At 31.6% G+C, this 1,729-nt stretch overlaps 1 protein-coding gene across 1 annotated transcript; it reads left to right on the top strand.

Annotated features, from left to right (window-relative positions):
- The first annotated feature begins 290 nt into the window (after positions 1-290).
- LOC138360252 (gastrula zinc finger protein XlCGF57.1-like) lies at positions 291-1,526 on the top strand. The gene has a single exon (XM_069320181.1). It carries the CDS (start codon positions 429-431, stop codon positions 1,308-1,310), a length of 882 nt encoding a protein of 293 aa, XP_069176282.1. The 5' UTR covers positions 291-428; the 3' UTR covers positions 1,311-1,526.
- Positions 1,527-1,729: the final 203 nt, after the last annotated feature.

The raw sequence follows: 1,729 nt of genomic DNA, 5'->3' as shown, positions 1-1,729 counted from the left end.
ACTAAGACATATGAGAATAAATACTAAAGAGAAACAGAATCAGAGTTTTGAGTCTGTTAATGGATTTTCACATGAAAAAGATCTAGCTGCCCATTTGATAATTAATACAGAAAAGAAAACAATATCAGTGTTTAGACGGTGTAAAATGTTTTTTGCAAAATAATGAACTAGCAACCCATCTCCAGGATCATTCTGTTAAGAAACAGTATCAATGTTTAGAGTGTGTAAAAGGTTTTTCACATGAAAATGATCTAGTAACCCATTTGAGAGTTCATGCAGAAGAAAAACATCAATGTATTGAGTGTTTACAATGTTTTTCACATGCAGATGATCTAGCAATTCATTTGAAAGTTCATGCAAAAGAGAAATTACATCATTGTTTAGTGTGTCTTAAAGACTTTTCCCAAAAATCTTATTTAGTAACCCATATGAAAATTCATACAGGTGAGAAATTTTATAAATGTTTAGTGTGTCTAAAAGACTTTTCACGAAAATCTCATCTAACAAATCATATGAGAGTGCATACAGGAGAGAAGCCTTATCATTGTACAGAATGCTTAAAAGGCTTTTCGCAAAGATCTCATTTAGCAAATCATATGAAAGTTCATACTGGAGAGAAACCATATCAATGTTCAATGTGTGTAAAAGGTTTTTCACAAAAATCTCATCTAGCTAGTCATATGATGAGACTTCATACAGGAGAGAAGCCATATCAGTGCACAGAGTGTTTGAAAGACTATCCAGGTAAATCAGATCTATTAAAACATATGCGAACTCATACTGGAGATAAACCATATCAATGTTTAGTGTGTCCAAAAAAATTTATACAAAAATCCAATCTTGCAAGTCATATGAGGGTTCATTCAGGAGAGAAACCATATCAGTGCTCAGAGTGTCTAAAATGCTTTTCACAAAAATCTCATCTTGCAAGCCACATGAAAGTTCATGCGGGAGAAAAACCATTTCAGTGCTCGGAATGTCAGAAAGATTTTTCAGATAGTTCAACTCTAGTAAAACACATGAAAACTCATACAGGAGAAAAACCATATCACTGCTCAGAGTGTCTGAAAAGCTTCACATTGAAATATGAGTTAGCAAGTCATATGAGAGTTCATACAGGAGAAAAACCATATCAGTGTCCGGAGTGCATAAAAGACTTTACACAAAAAGGTCATCTAATATCACACATGAGAATTCATACTGGAGAAAAGCCATATCAGTGTACAGAGTGTATAAGAAACTTCTCACGTAAAGATCATCTTGTAAAACATATGAGAATTCATGAAAGAGAAAATCCACATCAGTTTTAAGCATTCAAAAGAATTTTAAAGAAAATACAAACAAAAAAATTAGTAAAACTGAAACTATATTAGTGATCAGTGTCCAGAAATATATTTATTTAAACTCTAGTCACATAATTTATTTGAGAGTATATAAGGCATGAAAGAAGTGTTGATTTTGTGTAAAAATACTTGTTAAAAGTTATAAAGATGACTGCCAAATTTGATTCAGATTGTATTGTAACGTCTATTCTAATGGTAGCATTCAAAATGTTATGTTTAAGAGCAGATATTACGTACTGTAATGGCACTCTATACACAGAATTTAATGAACCCTTCGTTTTGATTACAATGAAATTAATCAGATTTGCCAAACTTATTTCCTCAATTGATGTTGTTTTGAGCCCTCTTTAATAGGATTATATTAGTTACAAATTATGTGAAGTTAG

Source organism: Procambarus clarkii, unplaced genomic scaffold, assembly GCF_040958095.1.
Source record: "Procambarus clarkii isolate CNS0578487 unplaced genomic scaffold, FALCON_Pclarkii_2.0 HiC_scaffold_103, whole genome shotgun sequence".
Lineage (NCBI taxonomy): Eukaryota > Metazoa > Arthropoda > Malacostraca > Decapoda > Cambaridae > Procambarus > Procambarus clarkii.
The sequence above is the reverse complement of the archived record's forward strand: the minus strand, read 5'-3'. Positions and strand labels throughout refer to the sequence as shown.